The sequence below is a fragment of the Zootermopsis nevadensis genome, unplaced genomic scaffold (genome assembly GCF_977971745.1).
Source record: "Zootermopsis nevadensis isolate Lab colony 2312 unplaced genomic scaffold, Znev_1.0 Znev_ptg000015l, whole genome shotgun sequence".
Lineage (NCBI taxonomy): Eukaryota > Metazoa > Arthropoda > Insecta > Blattodea > Termopsidae > Zootermopsis > Zootermopsis nevadensis.
Genome location: NW_028259147.1, coordinates 7,582,148 through 7,602,999, shown reverse-complemented (window position 1 = coordinate 7,602,999; position 20,852 = coordinate 7,582,148). Strand labels below are relative to the sequence as shown.

Below are 20,852 nucleotides of genomic sequence, written 5' to 3'. Positions count from 1 at the left end.
ACTAATATGAGGCAATATTAAAAAAGTTGTCTCACAAAATGAACTTAATGAATTCTTTACAACAAAGGTTATTACATCACGCAAAGTAAGAGGTATCTGGAAGCCATGCAAGAAGCATGCTATGATTAGATTCAAATACAATGTCAGCATAATTGAATGTAATTTTATTAAATTAATCAATATTATTATGGGAGAAGTCATTCCAGTTTAAATATAAAAAGTTATTCATTCCAGAAGAGACATAAATTAAAGCCCCATAAAAACATATCTCCATTGCACTCTTGCACTACACATTTGGATTATGTAACAGCATAATACTACCCAAAGTTGCAAATACATCTTTGTTTAGTGGCTAATGTGCAGCCTTGTGTTGTCATGGTGCAGAACATACCTTACTTTTAGTGATGATAAAGCTGTAAAAACCAGAACTTTCTTTCTGGATATCATACTGCTAACTTCTTTAAAAAAAGTTGTCAGTGGAACCACGGTTCCGGAGAATTTGACGTAAATACGTCATACATGCTTTACAATTGAGTAAAGTTTGATTAAGACATTGCTTATTTAACTTGAATTAGTTACGCTTAAGATGGGTCTGTGGTAGATGAATGTAATGTAAAATAATGTAATGTAATGTAAGGTAAAGTAATGTAATGTAAGGTAAGGTAAGGTAATGTAAAGTAAAGTAAAGGTAAGGTAAGTATGTAGGTAACCATTGTTTATTTCTTGATAAACAGAAGACCTTTCCTAGGTAACATAACAATGAAGTTACACCTTTTCGTTTCCCTTTTTCGTAACACATTTTCGTTACACATTTTTGCCGAATGGCACTGACCCTAAAATAGACGTATTTACGTCAAAAAAGCCTAAATAAATTCAGTTATATCATTAAAGTTAAAATTATGTAGCCATTTTTATAGATAACACCAGTGTATCCATTCATGCAACTGAGGAGCGCATATATAAACAGCAAATACATTAAGTTGCTTTCCCAATCCATGTACCCACCATTAGGTAATGAAATTCTGCTTTCATGCTTTATGTAATGAAGCATTACAACTACAGAAAATAAAAAAAAATATTTAAAATAACATACCATTTCCTCTCTCTCCTTGTAATGTGGTGTGAAAATGAGAAAAACAAAAAAAAGCAATTAGCAACACAGACAAAAAATATCTATGAATCAGTGTTTGCTAGGACACTCTAAGTGCTGAAGTGCTGAAAAGTTTAATGTACAAAAGAAACAAGAATAAAAGAAAGTATAATGATCATGACCTACTGTAGTGTATTATTCCAGCAAGGAGATACTATGGAATACTATGAAAACCTAGGTCAGTAGAATCCAATTTCCAGTCCAAGATTTCAATAAAGAACATCTTGAATAGAAAATAAAAACAGAACCATGACACCACAGAGTTCAGTGAGTAACATTCACAGACAAATTGCAATATGCTCTGCATCATCTTTACTCTTAAAATTATTCATTGACAGGATTTTTCCATCGTCTTTTGTTTAAAGACCATGCCATTTCTGAGGCTGGTTCTGTCTCCGTCTTCTGGTGAGAGGTATCTACTCTGTTGGGTCCCTTAGATAGAGCCAGTCTCGATCACTGGACAATATATAACCACCCGACCAAAAAGCTAACAGTGGAGTCCTGTACAAGCGCAAGAGATCGTATCCAATTATCTCACCTTGATACAGGTGGTCAGCAGATGATAGTATGAATATGGTAAAATAAAATTACAAGACTGTTCATAAAGCTCTAAAAAACGACCAGTAACGAAACTAAATGCATTCTTTCATTACTGTTATAGTACATAATAAAAACCCATTTGAATTATGACATTTCTGATTGCAGCTTACTGAAAAAACTTATGTGAAAACATGCTCATATAATGTAAGTACATTTTTGGGAGACATCTGGATTACAAGTGTGCAATACACAAAGAAACAGAAAGGCAGCATTTTCAAGAGCAATGCTTTGTGTTCAATACTAATGTGTGAGATCATACATGCATAATATTTCCAGTAAACAAGCATTAAAATAAATGCTGTGGGGCCCACTCAGCCTCCTATACAATGGGTACCGGGGTCCATTTCCAGAGGGTAAAGCAAGGGTGGGGCATGACGCTGACCACTTACCCCCATCTAGTGCTGAAGTCAAGAATGAGTACGAGCTATAACTCCTCCCCCCATTCCCAAGCACCTACATGGAATACAGTGGGACAGCTTTACTTTTTTCATACCACATTTAGATATACACTCAAGCTAACACATTGAAGACAGCCTCTACAGCCCAAGTACATACTCTGGTTAACACTGAAAGGATTCATGGTAGACGCAAACATCTTGTATGAAACATGGAGTACTTCCATCTCTGTAAATGAGGGTCTTATTGTGACTAATAATGTGCACCTAATTTTATTTTATATAAGTTTATATTTGTACTACTTTTTAGAGAACACCAATTTTGAGTTGTAAAAACATTCAGAAAAATAAAAACTGCAAGACTGAACAGGAAGAAATTCAACAATGACTGAATGTATCAGTAGTAATTTAACAACAAAAATGTTAGTTGTAAAAGAATCATGTCCTAAGTAATTGCAATGTAAAAGTAACATAATATTATTGTAAATTTCATCAAAGAAGAGCAAACAATTTTTAAACCATAATCCAACCTTGACAAAAATGGGCAATGAGCTTCTACCACACCATATGTCTTACTTTTTTCTTCAATCAACAACACAGCACTGTGTGCTCACACTTCAATTCAGTCCCATGATATAATAATGAGAATGAGGCATCAATCAACTATGGATGCCCCAGTTATTTTAAACTCTCTCTTCAAACATAAATACAAAAAATGTAAGGTAGTCAATAGAAACCTGTCCACAAGTGATTACTAAATATCAAGATTCAATACAATCCATCAAAACAACAAATATTCAAATTTTTGGTTCTACAGGAACCTGCTTCAAGTCAAAATTCCATAGAAGCCAAACAATATGTTGAAACATCCTGTGTGGTCCAGATCTTAACCCCTGTAATTTTCATATCTTTGGGCCTTTGTAGAAGGCATTCAAGGGTCACCATTTCAGTGAGACACTAAAATTCAACCGGCTGTTAAAAAATTCATTTTACCAACAAACTACAGAATTCTACAAGACAAGCCCTCGGGTGGTATGTACACCTTAGAGCTTTAAATTACTCTATGTAATTGTCCTCAAGCAGATGTCTATTGTTGTTAATAAACTACAGAAGTTAAAATCATAATCCTCTGACAGAGTTATCTAAAAATAATATTCCATAAACAATTATATGTTCAAGAAAGCCATAATAAAATCCACTGGCAAATGTAGTCACACATCTGTTCATTATAACTTACATTATCTGATGTGTCAAATAATTCTGTTGCAATTAATTCTCCTTCAGTCTTTGCATCCTGCTCTTCTTCTGATTCTTCATCTTGTATGCGGCGAAGACGTCTAAACCGTTTCTATAAAAAAAAATTGATGATGACATCAAAAACCAATACCATACTTATGTACTGCCTTTGCAGAAAAATCAATACCACTTTCTGCACCAGACTGGGTAGTGAAGCTATGAGTTTTCAATTCTTCAGCAACATAAAAAAAGATGATAAGGTGTAATTTTGAGGTGGTACATCTTTGTTCCTGAAATCACCATATTCAAAACAAACACAGCAGCAAGGAAATTTGTTAGGAAGAAACAACTCTAATATTGATTAGAAACTGGATTTTGAATTCAACATAATTATACAACTTTTATTAAAGGAATTTTCTTTCAAATAAAAATAATGAAAAGGTGATGAGAAATTTTCTTATTAATTTCATGACAATAAAAAAGCAAAAATGCATTTTATGTGTAAAGCTTACCCTTTCTACTTTGACACCTAAGTTCTCCTCAATCAAATCATAATCCTCATCTTCCAACCTGTCATCAAATTCATCATCACTCTTTTCTTTTTTACTTTGCCTTGAAGCATCTGAATCTTCACCATCACTTTCCTCAATTGGAGCATCATCAATTAAATCTTTCAATTCTTCTCTGAGCTTTTCTTCATCATCTATAAAACATATTAAATAAATCAAGGTTCAACCCCTCTCTACAAATTTAATATCATACAGACACAAGAACAATGTAAAACATACTTTCATTATTTCAGAATACTTAAAACTTGACTGTAAGCAAAGAAATACACAATACAATCTGAACCCAATTTTAATAATGATCAGCCTCAGGCACATTTATTGACAGTGAACCCACTAGAGCTCAACAGACTACCTTCATGGCTATCTGGAGCTGCTGCAAGTTCTTCAAATTTGCGCAGTGTTTGTCATCAGCAGCCTTCTATCTTACCATACATTGAAAGTTGGGAGAAAAAGACTTACATTTAGGAATTTATTTAGTAAACCTGTAAACATTCTATAATAATCTATTTCATAAGCTGCTTACTTGTTGAAACATTGTAAGATAAAAATTATTTTTACAAAGGAGAGTTATTCCGTATTGTCAGTTATATAGGTAGTTAGCTGAGAACAACAGTCTTCTCCATCTTAATAATAATAATAATAACAATTATTTTGCTCTTACAATATCTCAATAAGCAGCTTACAACATACATTATTACAGTGTTCTTATAATTTCTTCTGGAATTAATACCTGAATATAACACAGCCTTTGTTTCACTACTTTAAAAATAACTAGTCCTTCAAAATATGGCAAAGTTAAAAAAATTAGGACTGAAATCAACTAATCAAAAGTATGTTCATGATGAAATTAAGAGCATATCAGATTTGAGGAATGCTTGCTTCCACATCTTTTGTCTTCCTGGATGATTCCTAAAAATCTGAAAATTAAAATACACAACAATATGATTTTACCTTCATTTGTACTGGTGTATAACTTGGCCCCTCACTTCAAGAGAACACAGACTAAGAGTGTTTAGGAATAAGGTACTGAAAGAATGTTAGGACTTAAGAGAGATGAAGTGACAGAAGGTGGATAAAATTACACAATGAAGAGCTTCATCAATTATACTTTTCATCACATATTGTTAGGATGACCAACTCAAGGAGAATGGAATGTGTGACGAGAAATTTTGACAAAAATTCTGCTTTAACAGCCTGAAGGGAAGATGCTACTATGAAAACTTAGCATATTATTTTTTTAGTTTAATGACACTTACTTTAGTAGCTCAGACTACACAGTGTCAATCAACATATATTAAAGTGGATCTTTCGGAAAAACATTGGAGGATGTCGACTACATTTATTTGTTTCAAGATATGGACGAGAGGTGGATTCCTGTGGACATGATAATGTTTTGACTCCATAAAATGTGGGGAACTTGACCATCTAACCTACTACCAGCTTCTCAGAAAGTATTTTTCCATGGAGTTGATTACATAAGAAATAAAAACTACAGTTCACTATGCCAATAAAAAGTTGTTTTTACTGGTACCTAAGCAAGACAACAGACAATCTACACAGGTAATGTAAGTAATGCATGCTAGGTTTCTTAGGAATTGTTACAGGAATGTTCAAATAGCTATTCTGTAATCTACACTTGTAAAGCTTCTGCTGAATATTGGTTAGGAAGTAAAGTACTCAAGTAATTACTGGCTTCACTATTATCAAATCATCTGCTTATATACTGATGAATTTATCAAATCAACAAAATGTTACAGACAGTACTCAAATTACATTAAATATGAGGTAAATTCCAATAGCATGTTCTACCCATGATAAATTTGCAACTCTGCCACACTGCTATCTCATGGCGCTACAACCTAAAAGACAGCTTTGTACTCACTGCTGCGAAAACCTCAAATCTTACTGTTTTATATGTTTCGGAGCATAATAAACAATTCTTGATAAAATCTTAAAACATTATAAAATGCTTTACAAGGGCTTTAAACACATATTTTTCCAGTCTCTTTCTAATTGCATGAAACTTCATTATGAATTTAATGTTCTGATGCTTGAGATAAATATGGAAATATTGTAATATAAGTTACTGTTGTTACCTTCTTCCTCCTCCTCACTGTCCACAGTCTTGATGCGCTTTGCAGGCTTTTTACCATAGTCAACTTCCTCATCCTACGAAAGAAAAATATATGTCCCTTATACATTGTATTATGAATATAAGTGTAAACATGCTACTTGCTTGCATGTTAAGTGAAAGAACAGCCCATATTGACATGGTTGGTTGAAAACTATCAACCACAGCTAAAAATTGGAAGACAGAGGTACACACCTGAGGCAAATAGTAAGATAGGAATCTAGCTGGTAAAGCTAAAACTTTAGACCAGACTACCTTACTAATACTTTATCAAAGCAGGCCACAACATATTTCTCTGCCCCTTCCAAATCACTGATCATAAATATCACATTACATTCAATGCCTACAGTAACAATTAACAATCTCTCACGTTCAATACAGTTTTTAATTTAACAAACATGGAAGACAAACTTGTAAAATGTGCTTAAATATTACATTTACAAAAGCCTTCACTTTTAATGTTACTTTCAATACTAGCCAAAGAGTACACCTAACTTAACAGAATTTGAACAGTATTGAATGGAGGCCAAACAGTTTTACTTCTTCACAGCCAAAACTGTAAATTTCAATTCAAGTGGCACTAATATGTAATAGCAATAACTCTTCATCAACCATATGCCCTCAATGCAGGTATTTCTTGATAAATGAACCTACACCAGAACCTCAATCACTATTATCCGGATTTCATTTAATCCATACATTTATTACCAAAGTAAAGAAGCACTGCTTCCTTTCTCAAACAAATTAATTCTTTTTACAAAATGGGCAATTCAATGGTTCTTATGAAAAGTAAATATCTTTGGGAACAAAATATGTAGTACAAAATTTTACATGCAGTTACAGTTCCCCTATAACAATTCTTGCAACATACCTCACTCTCCTCAGCTTCGGAGTCCAAGAAGTCCGCCATCCTTACAGGAAAGTCAAATTCTTACGTAGCCTTCCCTAAAAAGCAAGAAACGTGCACTAGAGGCCAAACAAGGCGTTTTAAAAACAATACTCTCATAAATAACAATAACGACTGCAAATTTCAATCTCTAAAATAATTTATTCATTAGCATGTGCCAAGTCAGCTAACTTACAGAACAGCATTTATGCACATATAGTTAAACCACGGTCATTTATTTTATGGAGAGTACGATTTATATAAATTAGGGGTAAATTCGTTTCAGGTTCGGCAGTAGTACAGAAAATGTGCCTAATTACAGGCTACTTCTATAGATGCTTCCGTCCCGTAAAATAACCAATATGGCGGCGACCTTTACTACAGATGATCACAGATTATTCCAACTTTAGAGAGTACTGTTATTTCAATCTGTGATCATAAACGTAAATACGTCTATACGGAAGGGTCATTCGGCAAAGATGTCTAACGAAGTTGTGTAAGATCCATATCAACAATGTATAAATATGGACCGACAACAATGGTCAGCTTTTATATGAACTCCTGCGTGTATTGTTATGTTACATAAGAAACTAATTGTTGCGTCATCAGTTTACTTGGCATTGTTGTGTTACATTACTGCCGTCAACAATTCGGTTTCGTTATTGCGGAAAGAGCTGAGCTGTGAATCGCTTGTAGAAGAAGTGCATCGTAGACTAGATAATTTTGTGCTGGTAAAAACGTGTTAGAATATCACAAGTACTTATCTTATATAAGAATTATTACATTACATTACTGAGACGTATTTACGTCAGATTCTCCGGAACCGTGTTTCCACTGTCAACCTTTTTTTGTCTAATTTGTTTATTTCTTTTGTGGGTTAAAAATATGTTGTTTTACAGGTAAAATGCTACACAAGTGAACAAGGATCGAACAATGAATGGTATTGAGTTCATGAAAGACCATATACAGAGAAAATGCCCAAAATTCATAATAAATTTCAGCAAGTTTTCATAATGGTGCTCTGCCTAAAGTGACAATACTGAGGTAGGAATACAGGTTTTTCAAAATATCAAACTTGAGCCAAGTGGAAGGTCATTGAACAGGAAAGAATATTGTCACTGCATCTGCCCTGAGAACACCACAAAAGGCTTTAAAGAAAAGATCATCAAACTTGAAATATAGAAGCAATTGCAAAATCACATGAAATAAACCTTGTTCTTAAAGAGTACTGACCAACCTTTATCCATTAATTTAGCATCAATTATCAGTATGTCTGACAATGCCAAACTGTTATGAATATTTTCTTCACATAATCATCATTGCTCCCTAAGATGGCAAAGTAATTTTTTTTCAGTTAAATGTTCCAAAGTTGAACAGAAGGTATTGTTTACATTTGGAGTAACAATTCCAATTACCACAATGAATTGGAGAACAAGCCAGTATATTTTAAAATGGTCATCTCTGGTAAATTGCATATCACATTGAATGCTGTGACAATGGTGCCCTTCTGATATAATTGAAATACTTCTCTGATGTTTACATAGGTGGTAATGGGACTTTGTAAGCACTCTGTGGAATTTTGAAACCTGCATAACTGTTGACATTTGAAGATTATGTAATCATACAACTGAATGTTTGAAGTCTTATGGAATATTCTTTTTATACAGAAATATTACAAGTACTGTTAACAGGTTAAATTTTGGAGACATCATTCAAGAACTACTTACTTTATAATGAATTAACTTACCCTTCCTGAACATAAATTCACAGGAAACAGGTCACATCTTAATAACCTTACCAACACAGATAAACACATCTTTCGCTCACTATGTCATCTTATTCTCAACAGCATATTCTTACAAGCAAGTTTGCAGTTTATTAGCAATCTGTGAGTACATGTTTTGCAGGCACTGGCAAAACCCTTTCATGAAAAGATGAATTTGCATTACATCAGTTACAAATACAATTAACTTTATTAATTATAAATCTTACTTGGTAACTGGATTCTGTATCACAATGGTTTATGAGTTAATGGCCTATATCTGTGTATTAAGAACTGTATGTATATCACCCCTCTACTTACCAATGACCTACCTGAGGTGAAGAGGCCAGTTCAGCCAGATCTTCCTTAATTATGTCTAGTTAAAACAATTAGATAATGTAACTCTGAAACAAATCTGATTTTCAACACAACATTTTGTTCATCTTGGTTACACTGGCTGTAGGCAAAACTGCAGTAAAGAGTGAACAAAAGAATAGGTTTTTAATACCTGCATAAGGTATAGCATTAATCTTGGCAGGAAGAGGGTTAACTTTATGAACAGCTCTGGTGTGTGTGTATACACACACATGCATACACATTATGATGAAAAGTCTTGTGTTCTGACACTAAAACATTACATAATTATGAAATTTTGTTCATTAAAGTAATCATCAAAGTCTTAACTGAATTTGAAAGTGCTGAAACATTTTTGTTTGTTCTGTCATGTAATTTATTAGAGTAGTTCCTTGATCTCTAGAAAAGGTTAAAACATCTCTATACACACAATTTTACAAATTCAACTGGAAATAATAAAATTATTTGTTTCTGACCTGGAAAAAATCATATTAATTTGTTTATATCTATGGTACTTCAACCAAATTCTGACTTGCTATGAATATTTATTCTATACATCCACATAAAATGTCTAGCAGATAAAATGTAACAAAGTACTGTTTATTTCCCCAGTCCAAGCCCCATTTCTGTATGTAGTTTGAGAGTACTTGCAACTTACGCTTTTTCCAAGTGAATCATTCAGAGTAAGTTCAAATACTATAAAGCTAGATGGAGCCAAAGTCCACTGGCTGTGTTAGAGAACCCAGTGCATGGTGTTCATATTTTATTTTTGAATATATCTGACAGGTGTCATGCAATGGGTATTGGCACAGTTGCTATTTAACAATTTTAAACAAGTCTAGGAAACTATTTAAATATTTTGTTATCAATCTAAGATACAAGCTGCTTATATCCATTTCTCATGCACTGAAGATCATATTATAATCACAATTATTATAACAAATAGATGCACAATATAAAGTACTGGAATCCAACTCTCATTGCCTGCATTTCTTATACTGGTACAGTTCTTTGCCTTAATAGAAAAATTCGGTAAGTACTCTGATGACTCATTCCTCCAAACCTACAGTTACCACAGTTAATCATGTCTACCTGGACTTTTAAGAAACAGTACTGCACACTGACATACATTTTGCCATATGTAGAAAGTTGAAAAGTATAAACAATGCTACAACTTCAGTAAGCGTTTATGATTACAATGAATTATTTCTTTAATGTCTCAAAGAAACAAATATTAACAAAACTGGGCCTATCTTAATTTTTAAATATCCATTGTTAAGATGCGAAAATTATATAACTGACTTCAAAGTATAAATGTTTCTACCAATTTTGGAATGTAAACTAAATGGAATATAATACTGTACTTTCAACATATTAATATATACATATGAAAATTAGTTATTGAAAATTCATAAGAATTGGATTTGTATGTGTAAAATAAAATATCCTGCATACTTCAACTTATTAACAGTCAAAATTAAATGGTCAGTTTATAATACCTAGCGTACAAGTTAACAAACTACTAAGTAAAATAGTACAGTATTTTTAGAGAAATCACACATTCAGAAATCTCTGACTTAAATTAATACTACCCTAAGCATTGTATTGCACATTACACTGCCCTTTACAAAGCAAACAAGCTTGATCTTCAGTACCTAGTTATACCATAGATGAAATGGGCTAAATAAGTAGACTGAGGCAAGTTAATACACTTCAAATTCTGTAAGAAATATATGTATCCTGAAGCTATAAACATTAAACAAAAGTATGTAAAAAAAACTTCTAGATTAAAAGTTCTTTGTGACCTGCTGCTGTATGAAATAGCTGTAATATCATAATAGTAACTATTGTTTTCTTTCCCGGCTGCCTCTACTTCCTCCACCACCACGATACTTCCTTCCACCATCTCCAACCTCATCCTTACTGCCACGGTAATAATGATTACCATTACCATTGAAGTGACCACCACGACGATGAGAGTTACCATTGTTACTATTTGAGAATCCATACCCACTTGATGTACCATTGTTGCGAAGGTTTGGAAGGGATGGGGCAGGACGCCCCACTAGCTGTGTTTCTTTCTCTAGACGTCCAACACCATTACTGCCACCATTAGCACAGTGTCGATGTGACACAAACTCAATCCTTAAATATATTAAGTTGACATTACTTACATAATATGGCAGTAAATGAAAGGTATATGTAATTTACACTATCAATATATAGTTGAGGTTAGACAAGTTTATAAACTCCCAATATATTTTTTAGGCTCCTGCACAAAATCCTATGATTCCTTTCTTGAAAAATGTTAGAAACCATCTGAATCCAAACCCATGTTACAAACTGAAAATCTAAACATTGTGCAAGATCCAGGGACAATTTTAAACTTACTGCCCTCACCTTCACACACACACACACACACACACACACACACACACACACACACACACACATATATAGATATATATAAGGAGATGGAATGAAATGCACTTATTTAACAAGGAGACTAGTAACCTCTGGAATGAATTGTCTGAATGGAATATGAGATTATAGGCAAGCAGATAATGTTTCTTCTAACAAAAATCAGTTAGAAAATATAGATTTTGTTATATCAGCACTACCATTAATGTTAATAGCACAGCTGACTTGCAAATCTGTCTCAAAAATATAGTTACCGACATCTGGTTTCTGAACACTACTGTGCCATGCTGTAGGTATGTCTCCTTACCCTCCTCTGTGTTGAGCCTGCTGCCCATGGTGCCAGTAGCTCTGTGTATGGAGTGGAGGAAACCTCTGTGACTGTGACTGTTGCTGATTGTGAGATCTATGATGACTGCCTCCACCGCCACTGCTGCCACCTCCACGATGACTATTTCCTCCCCCACCTCCAAGTTGACGTCCTCCTCCGCTGCCACCCAGGCTCTTACTGAGATTAGCTCGAATTACTGCCAACTATAAAGAAACATTCCATAGCAAGTGGCCACCTGTGAGGCAAGGCTTAACCAGGAGGATAATTAAAAAAGATCTTATGAAAATACTGTTACAAGGAATTGACCACCATTACACTGATTCAGGAAAGGATCCAATGGTATGAATATGTGTCATTAGTGATGCAATTCTCAGTTCTGTAACAATGAGAAATTTAGTTTATGTAGTGTCTTGTTCTGACTTATTTTGAACAGAATATCTAGAAACATAGTGCTTATATTTTTTTGGCTCATATAAACATTCTGACATATTAACACTTAAAGCAAACTACGCATTCAATCACACTTACTTCTCTCCTGTTCTCTTCATTTTCTCGGCGAAGACGTCTTATAATTTTCTCTGCCTCTTCAAGTTTCACTGCCAAGGTCTGTTCATCCAGTACTTCTTGGGAGATGGTACTGTCATTAGTCATGGATGTACCAGCTTGATTCTGAGCATCCAATTTCATTCCTGGTGTTATCTTATTCCCAACCGCTTCCAATTCTTTTCTTCTACATTCAAGCCTCTCGAGCTTCCTACATAGCAACACATAGATACTGAAACCAGAGAAAATAAGATTATGATATGATGATGCTGCCCCCTATACCACAGTTAACAGCATCATCATATCACTTTTCTCTGGTGTCAGTGTAATGCAAAAAATGGTGTTACAGTTTACAGTGTACAATTTTCAACATATTAAGAAGTAAATGGAAACCACCCTTTATTATAATGCATCCAATATTAAGAAAATATTTCTCTGTCTTATAGGATTTTACTTCCAACAGTGCCACCTGCATGAAGGAGAATTTTCTGTTTCTCTTTTCTCACACTGAGCTGTGATGCAAGAACATTTTCTTCTATGATAGTAAGACAAGTATATTCATTCATTTGTTTGAAGTTTATATTCACCTTAATAATAATATATTCTTTGAAGATTGCTATCTTCTGGATTATTGTGCATTGTTGTCTGGTAGATTTCCACCGTTTCAGAGGTCATACGCCTGATTTGACACCAGCTCCCATTGGCTAGGATCACACTACTCCGGTTATTATCTGGTCCCTATAAACCTAGCCCTTTCCACTCAATTGGCACATTCATTGCCCTGATGATGGAGGCTGTATGACCTCCAAAACGTTGGTGGATATCTACCAGACTACATGGCACAATAACCCAAAAGACAGCAATCTTCAGACTCACCACTGTGGAAACCTCAAATCTTACAACATATTATTTTTTTGACAGTCAGTGCTCTACTATCTAAATGTAACAGCCCCCCCTTCAACTGCCCAATTTTTTCATACTGACCAGTACACCAAAACTGAAACAGTGTAATATGTTTATGTGTTTGTATAATATAAAGTGTGTAATTCTAAACAATAGCAGACCACCTCCCATATTCAAACCCTAGTTCCCAAGATATGTCTTAATATTACTCCATTTTCTTAGTCATCTAAGTGACTGCTTTCAAAATGGTTTTCTTTCTAAATTCTGTGGCAGTTATTGTCTCCCCCTTAAAACCCACCTATGTAGCCTATTGCAACCTCATCTCTAGTATGTGCTATTATACAACTTAAACTTTTGTTGGTCGGGTTTCAACCTGAACAGCTTATCCTCCCATGTCAATTTAAACAGCATATTAAAAAAATGTATCATTTACCCTTTAATAATCATATTAATAGTATCACTATCTCAGAATGGAGCATTTCAAAGGATTCAGCAAGAAAATTTGTTAGTTAAATTAAATATTCTTGTGCCTGTGCTACAATGATACAATTAGATTAATAGAAAATATTTCAATTTTGTTAAAGCATTAGTGCCATCTGTTGGAACAGACCTTGAACTAATAGTTTTAAAAGTGGCCCAAAGATACTGGTATCTATTGCTGAAGTTTTCTCCCCAATGTGACATAAGCATTGATAATCTTTAGGCGTGTTCACAATGAAGCTGCAAAAATGTGCATATTACCTTCAGCACATCAATCTGTCTGTCCATATGCAGTACCTCAAGAATCACTGAATGGTTTCCCCATGACATTTCTTATTGGAAGTAACAGACACTTTACATGAAAACCTTCATGCATTTCTGCACATACCTCAAGTGTAACTTACTAAATATTTATCAAAGCAAACAACTTTCAATAAAATGTGGGAGAGAAGAATAAAGCACACATTTTAAGTGCAATACACTTTTCCATATGTCTTATGCTTTTCAAAACAAGAATTTTTATGCTGTGTCATCTCATAACTCCAGAAGAGTTAAGACTGATTCTGATCAAATTTCATATTGGAGATTTCTGTTCATCTGCTTTGTTTGTTTTATGATGTTTATAAGACAGAACTGAGAGTTAGTATTCACACACTGAAAATCTAGAAACAATGATAAAGTAAATGTGATAGAACTGTTTTGTTATGCATATATTTTCTAACTTACTCAATCCAACCAACAGCCAATTGCAATATAATGTGAGAAACATATCACATCTAGACACACAGACTTGTGCCATGGCCATAAAAGAGTTAAATGCCAAGTATATGACGTAACAATAAATCAAATCCCCATACTGGTAGTCTTAGGGATAATGCCACTTGGCATATTCATCACTCAGCTAAAACTAAGAATAACTATACTTTTTCTGCTCTTCAACAATTCCAGTGAGATACACATTCTTGGTCTTGGCTTCTTGAAGAGCTGCCTTTAATTCTGAAATTTCCTTTTCCAAGATCTCAACTTGCAGTGAAGTCATATTCAGTTGCTTTGGACTTAATATTATCTGCAGACAAGACAAGAAAAATAGAATGCTGCATTTGTATTATTTATATTGACACTAGATGTAACAAAAAATAGACAAAAATGATTTCATATTTCACTTACTATTACCTTTGGTTTACTCTCATCTTCAGGGGATGAAGGTGATGGACTACTCTGAATAAATCCACTTTTGGAAAACACAAGCTGGAACTGCAGATCTAAAATTATAAGTCTCTACATTAATTTAGTTACATCCCTACAAAAAGAGAAAAGACAAAATGCTTTGTATAGTTGTGAGACTTGTACTATTACTTTGAGGGAAACAACAAAATGAAAGTAAATAATTGGATCCAACAAAGATGAAATAGTGTGCACTTATGAATCAGAATGGTCTGAAACAAGATGTTGTATAACCAATGGCCTTTGAACTTTCATTTAGAACACACTACTAGGGAAGTACAAGAAATCAAGGAGGAAATGGAACTAAATAGGATACATCAGCTTTTGGTCTACAGCGAACATAAATATAAATATCATAAAGAAAAACACCTAAGTTCTATCAGGTGCTAGTAAAGAGGTTGGTCTTGAAGTAAACACAGAGAAAACTAAGTATACATTCATAGCAGGGCATAAACATGATACAAAAATAACTAATACATCCTTAGAAAATGTGTCTAAGATCAAATATTTTGGAATGATGATAAATCAAAATTGCATTCATAAAGAATTCAAGAGCAGACTGATTACATTTGGGGAATGCTTACTATCATGCAGTTTGGATTGTTTTGATTTCCTGTCTGCTGACTAAAAACAAGGATTAAAATATACAAAACTACAAATTAACCTCTTTTATGTAGGGTGATACTTGTTCCTTCATGCAAACAGAACACAGACTGAGGATGTTTGAGAATATGGTGCTGAGGAGAACATTTTAAACACTATTAATTACATAAGGAACAACTAAATAATTTATACAACTCACAGATTTCATCTTCTATTGGTCTGTGTAATAATGGTATGTCAAGTTTTATGGTTATATCTTTGGCAATCATTATGAAGGGCTTATGTCAACAGTCAATTGTTCTGACACAAGCACTTCTCATCATACACCAATGATGTAGGATCATATTTAAAATAACATGATCGTAATGAACACTAACAGGGTGCAGATGTGGGAAGAACCTGTCACTGATCAGTCTAATGGATCCGAGTCATATAAGTTATAATATAATATCATAATGATGTGTACCTCTGTTTGCTTGTCTTAACTGTTCCACTTCTTGGTGAAGACTAGTCAACATGAGTTTGTGTTGGTCTTGAAGAAATCTGATGTTCTGTTCAAGTTGTGTAATTCGCAAGAGGGGATCAGCTGGTGCCATCACAAGACCTTCTGATCTTCCCACTAATGACAGATCAGGACCTTTCTTGTTAACCTAAAAAGACACAAAACAATTGATTTGTCAAGACACTCAAGGATTACAATAACATTAATAAGGTTAGGGTAGCAAAAAGGCACTAGCCCAATTTTTATAAAAACTGTTTGTTCTAGTAACACTTTCATCCAAAAGCTACTCTTGGGACTTCATATGAGAACTAAAATCAAGAGATATTAAAAGGCCAAACTGGTTTTATACAGAAATCCATCTTCTATAATTATTAAAAAAACATAATGAGTTTTATGATTTGTAATTTAATACATACCTAGTTTTAGACAACTTTAATTTCAAATTGAAGGCCAAAGACCATGCTCAATTTAACAAGGATTTATCACATGGACTTACATATACCATAAACTTTTTGAAAGCATAACATTTAACATTCATGTTCATAAGGTTCTTTTACATGCCATAAATCTACGACATGGGACTGCCGGCTTTACTACCACACTGAAGGAAGTTGTGCTATGGATTTTTATCACCCTTAAAAATCCAATGACCTCGGCCAGGTTCAAACCCGCAAACCTTGGGTCCAGTGTCAAGCACGCTAACCACTAGTCCACTGAGGACGACATTATAGTTAAGTACAGATCAATAAAACACAAGTTGTACTATACACAACTGTTTAATGTTTTGAGTTATTTCAGCTGTGACCCTGACTATTCTACAGTATATGTCAGGAATTATATAAAATTAGGGACTCAAAATAGTTCATCTTATGTCAACCTTTGTTATTCTCTAATTTACATTATATTTTTACGTTTTATGAGAAAACTGTTTATGTGTGTCATATCAATCTGTAGCATTAGAAGAAAGGCCCTGGTAGTGCCATAATGTTTAATGTTCATTCTGATAAAAAATTATGAAATTTGTTTCAATGTAAATTATCCTACTTTAGTTTTTTTATTAACACCTTTTAAAGATAACTGGTGTATTCTTGTTCTATTTTGAAATTTTCACCACATTGGTGGCAAACCTCAAGTACATATTCATCTGAATGACTGGCAGTTCACTGTATTTAGAAAAGTGCATAGCAAACACTGACTCCTATAATGATAATGCATTTAAATAACTACATCTATAGTGCAGAACTCACTTGAGAGAATGGCACAGTTGGAATCTTCACCAGAACTTTAGATGCCATGATGTTAAGATTTGTTTCTAGATGACAGTGAATACTGAAGTGGTTGACTGAGATGCTGTGACAGCTTAGTCACTTTCCAACTGTGGCAATGAGTACACCACACCTCCCACCTTGTTTATGAATGACTCATAACAACATTCAGGCTCAGACCACCTTGAGTGCAAACAGGTTTATAGCCTTCACAAATAACACATGTATAATATTGTACTTGGAAAAAACATTAAAAACCCTGCCAATCCTGGACTGTTTACTAAACCTAAACACAAACTGATATATATTTATTGGTTACTAAATGTAAAAATTACAGTTCACATAGGAAATGCATTATAAATCTTCTGTAGTTCCAGTTTCTCTCAATAAACAGAACTAGTCTGCTCTAAATACTCATTGTAATGGCTACCATATGTCTGTACACCACTGCAAAGACTTCACTATTGATTATTTGGAATCCACAGAGTAGAATCATGAACTACCACCAGATAGCAGTTCACACAGTAAATTTTGGGTACCAGTTCACTTTCCATGTCAGTTTGATTATTATGGCCACAATTGCAATTACAAATCAAGATTTAAATTGGAATATTACACAAACAAGACAGAAACGCAACAGCATGAGGAACTATTTTTTGAGTGGTTATGTGTTAGAATATTAAAAATGTGCATACAGTGTTATTATTGTCTAGCAATTACATATACTGAATAGGCCTAGTTAATTAAAGCACTACAGCAGCCTTTACAAAAAATGGTGTGCATTGAAAAAAAATCTGTTTAACATTAAATCCTACTTACTACGTACTGAACACTTAAAAATGGATATTTATGGTATGTTTACAAGCAGAGAAACTGCAGTATCCAAATACAGTATTGAAAATACAAATTATATCAAACTTTACACAGGATGAATTAAAAGTAACAGGACAGAATAAAAAACTTAATAAGGACTATTTGTTTTAAAAAATGTTATTACTGTTCTTCAAACTGCTCTCTTGTTACCTCTGCACAAGTATCCCATTTTCCTAAACATTAATGACACAAAAAAGTCATAGTTTATTGCAATAATTTACATTCAAAATGATACCTAAGTATCCTTTTCATAATTCTGGAAAAGCAACAAGTAACAGGAAAATGTGTCTGAACCACAATACTGATCAATATTTCTTTGTATGACTGACAAAAAATCCAATATCTAGACACATAACCTTCCATGAACCACTCCATAACATATGCCCAAATTAGTAAATATGGATATCTGATACAACTGTAAAGTATTTATTGCCTCTGTGCTTAAACAGCAAACCACATATACATGGGTGCACAGAGCTAAATTTTCAGGCATTCTTATCCACAGCACCAGATGGAGGTGAATCTGCCAATTTCATTCAGATAATCATGACCAAAACCATCAAACAATTGCTGGATTTATCTGTTAACAAACCACATTCCTCATAAAATATTTTAATCCACAATATTTTCCAGCAACATAATCACTTTTATCTTTCATGATTTTAAACCTTTCCTCATCTGTTTTAAACAAACACACAACATTTAACTAAAAGTATGATTATCTATTTCATACACTTCACTCTAAAAGCCCTGAAGGCAAACTGGCAATAATGACTATCTACTGAAATGAACATCCATGAGACATGGGATCTCGATACAAAGCATGCTGAACTCAGTTTAAGAAATATCTGGTCTATGAGAGTCTTCCAGTTCAACTGATTATTAATTTGTAAGGCAAGGAACTTCGTAGTTTTAACCTCCCAACAGTAGCATATATTCCTATCAGTCAGAGGTTTGTTAATGGTCACAAATGTTAAGTAGTCTTTTGAGGTATGCATCCTGTCCCATGTTGATAGCCGAGTTTACAGTCCATCTACAGAACAATTTTTTGATTATATGCTCAGTGTTTATAAACACCCACTATATGATTTGACCTCAATTGGTCATTTTCTGGTGGTTCTCTTTAAGTGCTTGAAACTAACAGAAATGACTGCTAAATTGTATACATATCTGAAACAGATAACATTTGCCTAGATCCATGCAATTGCTTTACAATTATTTATAACAGGTATGTACTTAATAAACATTGAGCATATAATAAGAAAATTGCTATGTAGACAGACTGTCAACCTAACATTAAAAAGTCTGTTTTGTCATAATTCAAGGTAAGTTTGTTAACTATAAACCATTAAATCATGTAATTAAATATACCATTTGTTAAATACACAAGACAGTTTTTATCAGCTTCAAAGATTATTATTATTATTATTATACTAGTATCAACAGCAAAAAGTACAGGCTTTGAAACTACATGTATATTGGATGGAAGGTCATTAATATATACTACAAAAAGGAGAGAGCCAAGTATTGACCCTTGTGGGTTTCCATTTCTCACTTTGTACCAATTTTAACGAGCAGTATTAAGTGTGCCAGACTTTATTATAACTCTGACTTCTGCCTGTATGTTATGATAAGAACCATTTTCCAGACCTCCCATCAATCCCATAATACCATAATATGGTGAGCATCATCTTATGAACGGAAGGTCACAGAATATTCCCGTCACATGCATTTTGCTATATAAGTCCTTCAGTACTTCATGTGTTAAGTTCACATATAACTTTGTTAATGGATAGGTTTCTCCCAAAGACAAACTGTTCAGAAACCAAAAATACTATTTCTATTTAAACAGTGTACTACTTGCTTGCCCATACACAGGAGCCATGACAGCTCAGTCATTACAGTGACAAACTACAGACTGTACAACCACGGTTTGATCTGTGGTAGGACAAGGACTTTCTCTTCTAGCTTCTGTATCCAGAAAGGTCCTGGCCCCATCTAGCCTCCTATTCAGAGGTCCTTTCCCACTCTCCCCCATCTAGTGATAAGGCCAAGAATGAGTAGGAGTATACCTCCTATCCTACCCAAACATACCCATGGCATGTAGCAAGGCAGCTGTACTTTACATATCTAAATGGTTTTGTACTTGCTGCAACTCTTACCTTTACACTGAGGCTGCTCTGTTGACAAGGCAAACCATTTTCATTGTCATTGGACAGAGGTCTTGGACACAGACCAATTCCTAATTTTCCTCCTCTGCTCCATTGTGGATAATGAGATGTCAGTGGTGGTAAAACTACTTCTTTACTGTGTTGGGATTCTCCAGAAGTCCCAGGCAGAACAGTCACTGATCTTGAATCTGACGGTCTCATATTGTTGCACCCATACTACTTCAACATCCAATTATAATTCATTTTTACTTCATGGCACAAATATATATTCACACACGTACAATCATTAATCTTAATAGACGCTAATTGCTGCATTTCTAAATACTGCGGTAAAGCATTCCTGAATTCAGACTTTAGCAAAATTGTAACTTTTGTAGTATGGTGAAAATCTGATAAATCACTACTCTTTATACAGACAGCGAGTTTCAACTCGAAGCGCATGCATGCCTTCCGCTG

General features: G+C 34.0%; 2 protein-coding genes and 1 long non-coding RNA gene across 8 annotated transcripts in view; 1 reads left to right on the top strand and 2 right to left on the bottom strand.

Moving 5' to 3' along the window:
* Positions 1–7,366, bottom strand: part of Spt6 (transcription elongation factor Spt6) — a 37,927-nt gene extending 30,561 nt beyond the window's left edge. For 2 of the 4 annotated variants that reach the window (XM_087349208.1, XM_022085807.2), the window contains exons 1-6: positions 7,164–7,366; positions 6,953–7,026; positions 6,047–6,119; positions 3,894–4,084; positions 3,383–3,493; positions 1,094–1,108 (exon numbers count right to left, since the gene is read on the bottom strand). In XM_087349208.1, the coding sequence (XP_087205334.1) occupies positions 1,094–1,108; positions 3,383–3,493; positions 3,894–4,084; positions 6,047–6,119; positions 6,953–6,991 (429 nt within the window). In that variant the 5' untranslated portion in view covers positions 6,992–7,026; positions 7,164–7,366. The remainder of the gene's footprint in view (positions 1–1,093; positions 1,109–3,382; positions 3,494–3,893; positions 4,085–6,046; positions 6,120–6,952; positions 7,027–7,163) is intronic. The other 2 variants (XM_087349209.1, XM_087349210.1) reach the window with 2 other exon arrangements.
* Positions 7,367–7,384: 18 nt separating this feature from the next.
* On the top strand, positions 7,385–10,904 carry LOC147873805 (uncharacterized). The gene is made up of 2 exons (XR_015535257.1): positions 7,385–7,698; positions 7,867–10,904. It is a non-coding gene; the product is annotated as an uncharacterized LOC147873805 (long non-coding RNA).
* LOC110840647 (uncharacterized) lies at positions 8,821–20,847 on the bottom strand. 3 transcript variants are annotated; one of them, XM_022085819.2, is made up of 7 exons: positions 20,388–20,847; positions 16,052–16,235; positions 14,932–15,020; positions 14,682–14,824; positions 12,361–12,607; positions 11,812–12,035; positions 8,821–11,228 (listed from the first exon to the last, which is right to left on the bottom strand). In XM_022085819.2, exons 1-7 carry the CDS (start codon positions 20,595–20,597, stop codon positions 10,928–10,930), a joined length of 1,398 nt encoding a protein of 465 aa, XP_021941511.1. In that variant the 5' UTR covers positions 20,598–20,847; the 3' UTR covers positions 8,821–10,927. The 3 variants fall into 3 exon arrangements, with proteins under 3 accessions (XP_021941511.1, XP_021941512.1, XP_087205349.1); XM_022085820.2 differs by having other exon boundaries at positions 12,361–12,586; positions 20,388–20,843; XM_087349223.1 differs by lacking the exon at positions 20,388–20,847 and adding an exon at positions 17,335–17,829.
* Between the last annotated feature and the right edge of the window lie 5 nt (positions 20,848–20,852).